Raw genomic sequence first — 13167 nt, 5'->3', positions numbered from 1 at the left:
GTCCGCAGCTCCGTACATATACACTCACTCTCCCGAAACGACAGGCGTGCTTGGCGTCAGCGCCAGCAAACAAGTGCAATCAACGGAGAGCGCTGTAATTGCCTGAGATTGTGTAGTTGGATCCAAAATGAGCTCCAAATAAATTTATGGGAATAAATACGTGATTTTCTCTGGATGGTCATTTGAATTGCTATTCAATGCTGATATAACGATTGTGAGGAAAGATTGTGGAATATGAGTTATGACGATGTTCGAGAATTAATCCTGATAATGACAATCCAGTTTTTTAGACGCAATTGAGCATGCGATCAAAATAAATACGAATGTTTCGAATCGAGCCCTAAATTCATCTAAATTATTACGATTTAACAAGATTTTATGGTCATACTAAGAATATTGACGATGTCAGCAAAGTATGTTATGTTCATATGGAAGACATAATACTGGGATTATTTCTATTGTTATTCCATCTCTGGACGTCTCCTCCAAGCTCCGAGAAAATAAGCACAATGCGCATGCGTGTTTGATGACGTATGACATATTTTCCCATTCATGAAATCAGAGCCCAAAGTTGGGCACAAACTAGCTTCAAATTGATAGGAAAAATATCAAACGCAATTTTCTCTGTTTTGTCATGTTAAATGTTATTATATGGTGATATTACGAACTTGAACAGAGTTTTTGCATGTAGACAATGTTCGAGAATCAATCCTGACGTGATGATTATTTTTTTTAGACAAGTGCACTAGCTCGACTCAAGTCAAGTCGATCGTCATGAGATGTCCGCCATTGAAAATTGAAACGAAATAAAAACGTTTCACATCAAGCTCTAAATTCATATTAATGATTATCATATGCAAATTATTGTTAAATATTACGATTAAATAATGTTCTATGGTCATGATTTTAATATTGTTCATGAAAGCAAGATTTATTTTATGTTGATCGCGTCAATTTCCGGCCATTTTCTGGTTTGATTAAAGAACAGTACTGCGCATGCACGATCGGTGGCCATGACTTCCATTCATGAATTCATCGTGCATAAATTATCTCGGCACGAGCAGACGAGTAAGACTCGAACTATGATCGAAATAAACTTCAAATTAATGGTGAATAGCATCATAATTACTCATTCGGTTTCATTTTGGGGGCAATAGAAATCAAGTAAGTAGTAGTAAAGTTGGACATTACTGATATTTTGATGATTGGTTGTGTAAACCAAACGAATCGGCCGGCCGACGTATTTTTTTTTTTTCGATGCACCGATTTTGCAAAATCTGCACCGGTGTTCGATGACATCGATCGAACACCGATTTTAAAATCGATTCGACTCAGGCTTAATTATAACTTAGAAAGTTTATGGATCTCCACATGTAGTCCATGATACATCTATACATAAGTTTTGCACACATCTTAGGTCACACGATCATGGTAAAAGGATCATGTCGGGTCAGTGGACATAGTATTGTATTGTCATATGAGTGTTCTCTTTTGTGAATAATTATTCAATAGCTGTTTCAAAGTCAGTTCTGTGTAATCTAGGCGAGACTGCCAGAGGCGTTCCACTTGTTAGGAAATTTCAAGTCAAAGAGCATCTTAAATTTCATGAGTATGCATATTGAAAATTAATATGGATTGACGAGATGGGATATTGTTCTGCTAAATTTCGCTGCCCACAACAAATCTACATGTACATACATGTACATGTAACCCAACACCAGAGCCTGGATTGTGATCTTGCATTGCTATGCCAAAAATTTCTTGTTCACGTCGGTTGGAATACTGCACAAATGTGTGGATTAATATATCTTGACTTGGCGTGACTTATATGTAGCCCTATACCACACGTGGGCCTGAACGACATAGAATAACTGGCCATATTACATGTATCTGTGGTAATGCTTTAGGGCAGTTGGACCATGATAAATGTTTGAGGTTTAACTCATATCTTAATGTCCAGTTTACACTGAAGTCAGAAAGTTTGAAATGAGCGTGTCGAGAGGACCTTCCTAAAAGCAATTCTGCAAAGTGGTGCTGCCCTCTCATGCTTGTACTGAGAAAGTACATGTAGTTGGCTCACGAGCCTCACACAACATTGAACATGGTGGCGCATTTATAAAGAAACGCTTGAATTAGCAATTGATCCTTATTTCACAACAGAAACCGACTAAAACAGTGTGTGGTAAGAAACTACCAGGCCAAGATGAATGTGCAATAGGGATGACGTGCACACGATTTCAACTCCAGTTTGTGGGTCAGTGGATGAAAAGAGATGAACGCACTGATAAGGATCCAAGAGTTCCACACTTCATCCCAGACTCCTGGCAGGTATGAAATAAAACGTACCCAGGCATCGCAAATTTGGTCTCAAAAGTTGCGCAAGATTCAAAAGTAAAAAGTCAGCGAGTTGAAAAATTTTGCATGGGGGATTTGTGGTGAAAAAAATTTAAAGGGTCTTTTCAGGTTAAAGCTGGAATTTTCTAACAAGTTGCTAAGTTCAAGGTCATGGATAAAGAGCGATACTTATTTCTGTTTGAGGGATAAGTGGTTAATTTATGTATTACAAAGTTATTGTAAACACCCAAAAATTGATTTTGATCCATTTGTACCTTCATTCTAGTGGATTGCACCTTCCAGTTTAACCACAGATTTGGTTGACAAATGTAAGGTAACAACACAATGCTTGCTCTATTAACCGCAGATGCTTTCTATAAAATGCTCTTTTTTAATTCATAAAGATGGATGCTCTTTCCCCTTTTTGTTTTAGCGTGAACTTCTTGACGTCGTAGATAGGAACGCATCTGCTCTGATCGTAGCGCCAACCTCATCAGGAAAGACCTATGCATCATATTATTGTATGGAGAAGGTACTGAGACAAAGCGATGATGGAATCGTCGTCTACGTCTCTCCCACCAAGGTAATCGGGAAGTGTTCATAAATCGTTTTGACCAGGGATGGCAATTTGCAGGGGAATTCAGATTGAAAAACTTCTAGATGGGGTTAAGTACTTAAGATGCACACAAGTGCACAGGAAGGTACAGGGAAATGCTAGAATGTACATGTATGTCTAAATAATATACAGATATTGCCTGTCTAGAGTTTGAATATAACATTTCCTCTCCCTGATGGAGTTATATTTTTTCCCAAGGGATTATATTTTGCCCTAAGAGCGCAGCGCTGAGGGAAAGTATTCTCCCAAGGGGAAAATATAGCTTCGGAGGGGAGTTGAAATGTTATTTATGAAAAAGATAGACCAGGCAATATCAGTTATTTTATATAGTCCATGTAGATTTGCCATCAGATTGCACTCATCATCTTGCTCTCTGATTAACCCAAAATTCTTGCTGCAGCTCTGATCCATTTACGTCATAATAGACAAATTTAAGAAAATACATGTACATCAAGCGCATTCTTCTTGCGATTGACGCGTTAACACTAGCGCGTACATCTAATAAACAACCTGATTACGCAACTAAGCAGCGAGTGACGTCACCTTAGTGAATATAACGCCGCAATTGACAAAACAACACAGTTATATTCACTGAGGTGACGTCAAAACCTAGAATATAATAGACGTGCATCCAATATTATTTTAACTTCAGAATCTTAATCTTTTACTTCAACATTATTATTATTAATCTGAATCTTCATGTACATGTACTTCAAATTGTAAACTGTAGCTGATTATTGATGATTATATCCCTGTGATTTTGAACTGCAAATAACTTTCTTCAGAGTTCATCATTTATGTTCATTTAAGCTTCCCTTTATATATTCCCGATCCCATACTAGACAATATGTTATTTTGTACTGAGACAGTGGCTCGTATATGTTACAATTATTCTGGTTATAACCGACAGGCTCTGATGAATCAAGTGTCTGCGACAGTGTATGCAAACTTCAAGAAGAACATGCCTCCAGGAATGCACCTTAGTGGAGTGTTTTCAAGGGACTTCCGACGTAACGCTCTCACTTGTCAGGTACATATATTTGTAGATCATAATCTGAGCTGGTATATTGGGTCAGACGCATAAAAAGTATCAATCGCTGGCAAGTAAATGCATCAAGCACAGGTAATAGCAAGCCAAGCAAGAGATCATGCTTTGGCAATTGCTTTATTTCATAATGCATAACCCTTTGCTAAAATGCTTGAACCATTTTCTTGCCTTCAGAAAAGCAATTTCTAGCATTTTGAACAATAGCAACGTCATGCTGGTGCAAACACGACTCACAGAAAAGGCAAGGCTCAAATGCAAAGGTGTGGCAGTGTAAATTACCACTTCTTTCCTATAACATCCCTTCCTCAGACATGGTGTCAAAATAACTTGTTTCTTTTTGATAAATTTATTTGTGTTGCATTTATTTGGAAGAAAACATGTACATGTAGGCTGTGGTATAACTTGATGTTCTCTCTCAGGTGCATAAACAAAAAATCGCGAACGACCTGATCAAGTAAACGCTCAAGCTCTGATGGAGCTTGAAAAAACCCAAGCAGGTGCTTAAACGCACCAGCCAAATGTTCACTTTATGCATACACTTTTTAGCCATGGCTTACCGGTAATCTTGAAGCAAATGCTAGTAGGCAGTTATAGCCATTGCTTGAGCTTACTAGCAAAAGCTTTTGCTTGCTCATTTTTTATGCATGCAGAATTAAGCAAAAGCTATTGCTACTTTTTATGCATCTACATACCTGCCAACTACTACGATTTTGGCATAATTATTACGATTTTTGTTTTAAATTACGCCTTACGATTTTATTTCACAAAATTACGATTTTCTGATATTCTGACTATTAGAAATAAAATGTGTATGACGACTGGACTTCAAGTCTAACAGTGCCCCTCTACGTTCAACTAGTTGTGCTTTTTTCGAGGCTTTCCGATTAAAATTTTGGATATCCCGAACGCACGCACATCTACAAGCGCAAAAGCAGCGGCACAAATCACGATATATATAGCGACTGGTACATACGTCTGTAAGGATGATGACGTCATCCAAGATGGCAACTTACGTTGACCAACAAAAGGATCAAAGCAGGGGTTTTTTTCAGATAGGGGGGGGGAGCAAAATCATTAATAAACTTTCCAAAGGCGCTTGATCACACAAAACAAACTCACACACATATATATGCCTATACATATTTAAACATTTATATATGACTCATATGAGATAAAAATCTCATATCAAAATCAAAACGATATGTTTGCCCCCCCTTATTTTCATTGGTGGGGCGATCGCCCCTCCTGCCCCCCCCCCTGCCCCCCGAGGATCGACGCCTCTGGATCGAAGATGAATCTGTTTTGCTCATCATTTGAAAGGAAATTGCGGTCTCGGGTACAATATTTCTGAATTTTATATCTTTTTTCGTAAATTTGATGTAATTTTTTGTTATAATGTGAAATTTTATGTCCAAAAAATCCTGTATTTAAAAAATACCCCACCAGCTTATAACACAGGAACTCCATTGCCTTGCGTGTTGTGTCAATGGGAGCTCAGGTGGGGTATTTGAAACCCCAATTTCAGATTTTGGGAGAGCTCTCGTTTAAACTGGGATGGGGTTCATCTGACTGCTGATAATGCCTTGCGTGTTAGTCAATGGGAGCTTAAAGGTAAATGCTAGTTTTGGTAACGATATCAAAATGAGTTCGTACAGAATCCAACGAAATGACCACCAAAGTGTCTGTTTGTATAAATAAAACACATGTGCCAAAGAATTCTGGAAGAAATTGTGTAATTGCTGAGAAATCAGCAAATAAGCACAGGAATCGGGTAGGGCGTCGGGCCCGACGCCCTAAGCAATAATTATACATTGTCCCACGTGCGCTTATCTGTGTTGGGGATCTCCGGTGTGAACATTTTTCAGCGTAGATTTCAAGATTTCACAAAGTTCAGTTAATGTAACTGTACCAGATCTAGATCCTCGATGATATACTGACAATTAAGCCTTGTTTTACAGACTTTCTCACGAAATCAGTGTTTACTGCAACTACTGGAATTTCTCTTTAAGTGGGGTATTGACACCCCAATTTCAGTTTTTTGGGAAAGTTGCATTTCTCGCGTTTAAACTGGGGTGGGGTCGATTTAGTGACTGCTGCTGCTGATAAGAGCCGATAACACCAATGCCTGCCACCACAACAGGCTGATGAACAGCATGGAGTGGGATTGCAGCTGTCCTTTTGTTATGTAATAGTATAAACAAACTCTTCAGAGCTTCCTGGCTGACATTAATCTTGAAAGAATGAATTTGTATTCTATTTGTTTTAGGACATTAGCATATCTAAAAACGATTCGGAATTTAGATGAAGATTGACATGAAATTTTGAACGATGCAAAATGACCCACAATTGCCGAAATAACAATAAGTTTTAAAAAATCACCCTCTCTCTCTCTCTTGCTCTCTCTCTCTCTCTCTCTGCCAGGCCTTATGAAGGTCACTTCTCCTTGGGGGAAGGTGGATTATCTGGGAGAGTGCGTGGTTGTTTACTAAGGATAACCATAGAGCTATAGCTCTATGGGATAACCATTCCTTGTTGATATCGGGGGATGGGGGGGGCGAGAGAAAGTAGCTTGGAATTTGAAATTGGGGTGTCAGATGAGATCCATTTTTAAACACAAAGTTTCGTAATAATGATCAGAAAATTGGGTTTCCGCCGAATGTTAGATCTAACGTTGCTGCTTATACGTTGACCCTACGTACGGGCCAACAACTCTTCAGTCTACATGTATTGGTGAGTGGAGCCAAAGCAGTTCATCAGAACAACCAAAATACAGAGACTGAAGCTTTTGGTCTACTTGACAAAAAGAATGGACCTGCAATTGAGGAACAAGCCATACCATTCTACTGTGCACTCCAAGGAGCTACTAAAAATGCGAAACAGGCAACATCCTCATGCCTTAGGGCTTGAGGCCTGATGGGTAGACTTTGTGCGATCAGTAAAAGTGAGGTGAAAAATCTGAGAGCGTTATTAAGTGTAATTATTTATGAATTCATTTTTGTCTCACCTGCATAGCAGAGTGAGACTATAGGCGCCGCTTTTCTGACGGCGGGAGTAGCGTCAACATCAAATCTTAACCTAAGGTTAAGTTTTTTAAATGACATAACTTAGAAAGCATATGGACCTAGTTCATGAAACTTGGCCATAAGGTTAATCAAGTGTTACTGAACATCCTATAAGAGTTTCATGTCACATGACCAAGGTCAAAGGTCAATTACGGTCAATGAACTTAGACCATGTTGGGGAATCAAGATCAAAATCTTAACCTGAGGTTAAGTTTTTGAAATGTCATCATAACTTAGAAAATATATGGACCTAGTTCATTAAACTTGGACATAATGTTAATCAAGTATCACCAAACATCCTGCCTGAGTTTCACGTCACATGACCAAGGTCAAAGGTCATTTAGGGTCAATGAACTTTGGCCGAATTGGGGGTATTTGTTGAATCACCATCCTATCTCTGTTAGTGTATTGGTATAGTTCATAAAACGTGAAAATCAGGTAACCAAGTATCAATGAACATCTTGTGCAAGTTATAGTAGTTTTCAAAGATGGTTTTGAATTGCGTGATGCAGGTGAGACGGCCAGAGGCATTCCACTTGTTCGCTTCAAGGGTGTATTTCATCAGAGGAATTTTTTAGCTTTTACTTTTAGTCCTTGTTTTGGTTTGTTTTTTGTGGGGAGGGGTTGCATAAGTGTTGAAAATGAGTTTAAATTGAAGGAAAAGAGCATTCCTTCAAGTTGAAAGTACCAAGGGCTCCCTACTGTGGGAGGGGGATACATTTCTTTTAATAAAAATGTCCTCCAAAAGATTGTAATTGTTGTGCTAATTATTTTTTTCTGTAGATGTTAGTGTCTGACTGGAAACGTAGGAATATGTTTCATTATAATTTAAGGCAGGCACCGATTTCTAGTCGTGAACACATTAAAACGTCAATTGTTTACAATATCATGATAGACATCAGAGTTTCAATGTTCTAATATTTCAATATTATAAGCCAGTTAGTAGTTCCACTCTACGCATGATCAGAGGAAGGTCATTGGTACTAAAGTGACATGGTGGTTTAGAATTTAATGAGATGTCTTGATGTCTTGATTATTCATACATTCTTTTGAATTTTGTTTTTCATTTTGATACATCTACAAAAACAACAATGCATTTACGATTGTCCACGTCAATGACTGCGATATTGATCTTGTTCTATAAACTTTTTATTATTCTTGTAGATCGTTTTTACAGTCAGCATGGTATTTTCGTTCGTCCATGTGATTTTATTTATTTTTTCCAGCTGCAGTTTCCCTCAGTCAAATAGGGGGGGGTCCTCCATTGTTGATTTGCGGGGGGGGGGGGGTGGATGCTGTCCCCTTCTCTGTTTCAGCCTTGTTGAATAGTGTGTTACAATTTGGGTGAAAGGATTGATAATTTGGTTTTTTATGTTTTAATTGCTTTTTTTTATTGATTATATGTGTTTTGTTTTCTTTTCAATTGGATGAACGCACCATTTTCTATGAGTGTCTCTGATTCAAAGGAGTCTGTTCAAATAATTGAATAAATAAATCGTATCGTGTAGCCCTCGCCCGAAAGATTGTAGTTGAATACTAAGCTATAAACTTCTTTTGTTGTAGGTTTTGGTGACCGTACCACAGTGTTTGGAGATCTTACTGCTTTCTCCCTGTCGCCAGGAATGGACAAAGAAGATTAAGTATGTCATCTTTGATGAGGTAAGTAAGTTTATTTGTAATATTGTATTGTGTACAGTCAATCTGCAAGTCCCCATGTTAATAAGCAAATAAGCAAAGAATTTAACCACTTCTCCTTGAGTAAAATTTATTATTTTTGTACCATAGGAGAGAGTAAATGTTACTCTTTCATATTGGTTATTCTTTGAAATAAAAAAAATATAAATAGATGAATTTTGGGCCTGAAAAGATGCCTGAAACAGAATTTTCTTCCTCTGTTTTCATCTGCAAATTGTGCAAAATTTTGTGTTTTGGGCACAAACATTATTTATATCATCAGAAAGCTCAAACTCTAAACTTTCCTACAATGCCACTCTTGATATGTGGCATCTTTTAGATGGTCAGCAGCCAGCTTTTTCCATCAAGATGGAAGACAAGATTTCTGAATAACATAAAATCCAGCGTTCTAATTGGCTGAATAATGTTTTCAAAGCAACAGGTTCGGTTAATTTGAAGAGATTACCACATGGTGAGTGTGACCTTGCAGAAGGCCTTTGTGGGGAACATTAGAATTTGCGTGGGTGTGTGGTCTCTAAGACCAATCAGAGAGCAGTATTCTTGTTTTTTTGAGCTGCTAATTGTACTTAGCCTATGAAAAGCTGGCTGCTCACCCATTCAAAAAAAAATCTAAAAATTACATATTAAAGCTTTTATCATCTAAAAAATCAGTTGGGCTCAAACAGAAATTAATTTGAAAAACAACAATTTTTGTTGCATGAAAATAATTATTTTCTTTCATGTTTTAGATCAAAGTTTCACCTATATTACACAATCTTTTTAAAAATCCAAAATTAATACATGACCTAAAAGAATGACTTTTCTTCTTTTAAAGATACCAAAAACATGAAATTTGGTCCATATATAGAGCGGCAATGGCAAAATAAAAAGGTGTTTTCGTCCACACCAAGCTCATTAACAATGCAAAAACCCTCTAGTCATGAACATCACTTGGGTATAACAAGCTACTTTTTGAGGGTTTCCGACTGACTGTGTATCCTGTGTATTGAGATTAGTGTTGAAAAATGCTTTTTGGTTTCTACTGATAAAATAAAAACAAGATGGGCCGGCTCCCATTATCTCATATGTGTTGGTCATAAAAATGTGATGAATAAAAAACATTACTCTCAACATTTAGCTTCATTTACAACATACTTTGGTAACATGCTTTCTTGCCAAGTGGTTCGATTTCATAGGCACAGCCCCCATTTTAGGGAATTTAAAACATATATTTCATCCATGATTGCCTTATGTCCATATTTTTGTGAAATTTTGTCCAAAGGGTTTTGAAGAAATGTTAGCAATGTCCCTAATTTTGATATTTTTCATGTAATCCTTTGTCTCTGTTTATGGGCTTAACCCTTATTAAACTGGGGTGGGGGGGGGGGGGAGATTTGACCTTTCCCTTGACAAATTTTGCCGCTACGCCGCCACATAAAAAATCCATGTCAGTCCAAAAATTGCTCAATGTGATTACATGACTCTACAAAGTCAATGCAAATTGTGTTTTTCAACCAAAGACATAAATGTATGAATATTTTTTCGTTTGTTTAGATGGATTTATTTTATGTTATTTATGATCGCAAAAGGGCCCCCGACAAAGTTCATAAAAAAAAAACAAGGGTTTAATCAAAATAAATACATGAGAATTTAAAAAGCAAAAAGATACATGAAATTTTTTTATAGATTTTTGTTACAAATGTAAAAATCTATATTTTCACCAAAATTTAGCTTTCTACTAGTTTATAAATTGAAGTAAACACAAAAACATACAAAAAAAACAAAATTTGGGCAAATTTAACATACTTATTTGCATAAATATATAAAGCAATAATTTTTTTGAAAATTTTACAATACAGTCTTGTAGTTTACATCCGGCTCTAAGCGCATGCAAATATTGGCGGCGATCGCACAATCAACGGCCGAGATCTGAGGGGGGGAGGCTGGATTGACCCCCCCCCCATATATGTTGGTCTGAAATAGCCCAGTTAAGATAGGGTTAATGCCATGTTGGCAGGTATGAATTTGAGATTCTTCTGTCTTACATGTTGTATGTATACAAACAGTAAACTGAGGGCTTTATTCCTATTACATCGTGACTGTGCCATGGACCAGTGATGGCCTGGTGGTACAGTTGTTGACCAGCAGTCGGTAGATGAGAGGTTCAAATCCTGGTTCCTAGATTTTATCTGACTTATCAGATAGATCGATCAGTGCGATCTTATTTACTTGGTTGAAAGCCATAAGCCTTTAACATTCCAAGTAAGCTGTTATGATTCCTCACCATCCGATGTATTTCTACACCCTTGCTACAAAGGTTCACTGCCTTGGAGGTGAAATAGGAGCAGAGGTGTGGGAGCATTTACTTGTCACCATTAAATGCCCATTTCTGGCCCTCTCTGCCACCATCCGCAGCCCGGAAGACATACGAGGGTAAGAATTATATTAGGATATCCTTTGCCTGATCTACAGTAGCTGGGTTGGATGTCATACTGTTCACAATATTGTTTACATGCCTTATTTTTAGTGGTACTGGTAATTTCTCTCAAAGAAATGATAATGGAGGAACATTGTTAGTATTTGACCATTTTATGTTGTTAAAAGTTGTAGAACAACATTCATACATTCCTATGAATATAGAATAATCTAAAGGCTCTTTGTCCTTTTTAGTTTAGACCAATAATAATGATGATGATAATGATAATAATAATAATTATTATAATAATAATCATAGTATTCATAATCATGATAATACTATGATAAACATATTTACACTGGGTAGCTACTTAAGTTCTCAAAGTTGTTCTGCCAGCAAGCCCTGCTTAATACTTTAGTGTTATTATTACCCCAGCTTTTACGCTCAAGCCTTTGAAGAATTACTTTCTTATGGGTACCCTTTTACTACACCTGGGTGGAGAGTGGCAAATGTTGATAAATGCCTTGCCAAAGGCCCTGAGTACTGCTGTGGTATTCAAATTGGGATATAGTTTCTCATAGTCCGTAGGCTTATCCACTAACCCACAACACCTTTACTTGAAAATTTTCTCTAATGGCAGAGAGCCTCCTGAATGTTAATAAAAGTTATACCATATGACCTTATGCCAAGTATGGTGTTGTATCTCAGTGGACGTGTGTCGGATCTTAAAACCACGAGGCCTGGTGTTTAACCCTATCTAGGCCGGGGGGGTCCTCGGAGGCCCCCCCCTCAACAAATCGCGCAATATTTTCGCCATGCAAAATTTTTTGACCGCGCCGCTTGCTGACTTTATTTTCAAGTCTTGCGCAACTTTTGAGACCAATTTTGTTTCACCCGGGTATGTGGTTCCGAAATTATGCAACATTTTGTAAGTGCATGTCAGACCGAAAATTGCTCAAAAACGTGATTTCATGTACAAAGTTAATGCAAATTGTGTTTTCAACCAAAATTCATAAATGTATGATTATTTTTAGTTTTGCTAGTCTAAATGTATTCATTCACAGAAGAGTCCCCAACAAATTTCATTGAAAAAACAATGAAAAACAAAAGGTCAAAAAAACAAAGAAATACATAAGAAATTGCAAAAAACAATATAATACATAAAAAATTGATTTGCTATCACAAATTTTTTCATGTACACTTGCTAAGGACACCACAAAGAATTTCTATACCAAAAATTAGTACATTTGGAGCTTTATTTAGGGAGTTAGAGGAAAAAGTATGATTTCGCATACTAATTAAGCATAAATTAGCATAATCACTTAATAGCGATTCGCATGAAATAAATTACTATACAGTCTTGTAGATTATGTCCCAGGCAACCCGCGTGCCAATTTTCGGCGCGACCGTGTGGTCGACGGCCGAGATCTTGGGGGGGGGCCTGGGAGGCCCCCCCCCGGCCATAGGACTCCCCAAATACCCCGGCCTAGATAGGGTTAAGTTTCATTGCAGCAATTGTATTGTTTGGAAAGGTGTTACATGTAGATCTACATTTGCCACTCTCCATCCAGTTGTAATAAATGGGTTCCTAGTACTACAGAAATTCCTTGCATGTTTGATTACCTGATCAGGGTCCTGGGTAATAGTATGCAGTGCTTTAGAAATACTGTACCAAGCGCTATAATGTTGATGTTGCCTGTTACAAGTATTATTTATATTAGATGCCTGAACTATAATCATTCAACAATGTATGACATTACAAATCTCGCCTTACAAAAGAAAGTATACTTATTTTGCCTCATCAGCTGGTTGCAAGCTAGTCAAGACTTCAAGCGCCTCCAGGCTGAAGAAATACAGAAACAACAGCAGCAAGGTTCAAAGAAGAAAAACAAGAAACAACCAGGTCTGAAGGTAGACAACAAATACAAGGTTGAACTAGGTTAGTATCAAGAACAAGTGCCTCCAGAATATATGTAGAAATTCTGAAAGTTCTGAAAATAAGAATAATCATATTAAT

At 37.4% G+C, this 13167-nt stretch overlaps 1 protein-coding gene across 1 annotated transcript in view; it reads left to right on the top strand.

Annotated features, from left to right (window-relative positions):
* LOC121430627 (probable ATP-dependent RNA helicase DDX60) overlaps window positions 1–13167 on the top strand; it is a 111898-nt gene that overhangs the window by 39897 nt on the left and 58834 nt on the right. Inside the window, exons 19-24 of the mRNA XM_041627942.1 lie at window positions 2161–2328; window positions 2768–2917; window positions 3861–3980; window positions 8624–8719; window positions 11052–11167; window positions 12956–13089. Coding sequence (XP_041483876.1) covers window positions 2161–2328; window positions 2768–2917; window positions 3861–3980; window positions 8624–8719; window positions 11052–11167; window positions 12956–13089 — 784 coding nt within the window. The remainder of the gene's footprint in view (window positions 1–2160; window positions 2329–2767; window positions 2918–3860; window positions 3981–8623; window positions 8720–11051; window positions 11168–12955; window positions 13090–13167) is intronic.

Source organism: Lytechinus variegatus, chromosome 17 (assembly GCF_018143015.1).
Source record: "Lytechinus variegatus isolate NC3 chromosome 17, Lvar_3.0, whole genome shotgun sequence".
Lineage (NCBI taxonomy): Eukaryota > Metazoa > Echinodermata > Echinoidea > Temnopleuroida > Toxopneustidae > Lytechinus > Lytechinus variegatus.
The sequence above is the reverse complement of the archived record's forward strand: the minus strand, read 5'-3'. Positions and strand labels throughout refer to the sequence as shown.